This window comes from Cariama cristata, unplaced genomic scaffold, assembly GCF_000690535.1.
Source record: "Cariama cristata isolate BGI_N322 unplaced genomic scaffold, ASM69053v1 scaffold5960, whole genome shotgun sequence".
NCBI lineage: Eukaryota > Metazoa > Chordata > Aves > Cariamiformes > Cariamidae > Cariama > Cariama cristata.
In genome coordinates this window covers 40178-40762 of record NW_009596253.1, presented here as the reverse complement: position 1 = coordinate 40762, position 585 = coordinate 40178, and the positions used below count along the sequence as shown (strand labels likewise).

Below are 585 nucleotides of genomic sequence, written 5' to 3'. Positions count from 1 at the left end.
GGCATTGTAAATACAAGTAATAATTAAAAAAAGGCACTTTTTACAGAAAACATCTTATAAACTGACATCTTCCCAGAGAAAGTTTTGTTTACAAACCAACGGCGTTTTCTAGTGGAAAAATATTCCAACTGACAAGGCACGATGAGTTTAAGAAACTTGCACCTTTTTGGCAGCATCCTTTTTTCTTGCTTTCTCTGTCCCATCCTATCGTAACAACCAAAAAACAACAAAAGCCAACAAAGAAACTTTACCATTGGTCCAATTTCACCCTTTTGGCCTCTGGATCCCCGTTGAGTATTATCAGCTCCTGAATCTCCCTGAAAGCAATAGAGCAATGAGAAACATCTGTGTAAGTGGGACATGAAAGTCAGACATCATAAACTGCTCTGCTGTAGCTCAGAACCAACATTTCTTTGCTTTTTTTCTTTTTTGACTGAATTAGATGAAGTCTTACTGGTGTTTTCAGACAGACACAACTTTTCAACTGAAAAATAATAATATTGAAGAAGAGGAGGAAGGGGAATGTTAATATAACGAAACAGTGATTGACAGGTTGGTATCAAGAGCCATGTGTTACCCACATGT

General features: G+C 37.1%; 1 protein-coding gene across 1 annotated transcript in view; it reads right to left on the bottom strand.

Moving 5' to 3' along the window:
* Positions 1–251: 251 nt before the first annotated feature.
* The window catches only part of COL6A3 (collagen, type VI, alpha 3), a gene marked incomplete at its 3' end in the record, with an annotated part of 31662 nt that continues 31328 nt past the window's right edge, over positions 252–585 (bottom strand). The window contains exon 20 of the mRNA XM_009705104.1: positions 252–317. Coding sequence (XP_009703406.1) covers positions 252–317 — 66 coding nt within the window. The remainder of the gene's footprint in view (positions 318–585) is intronic.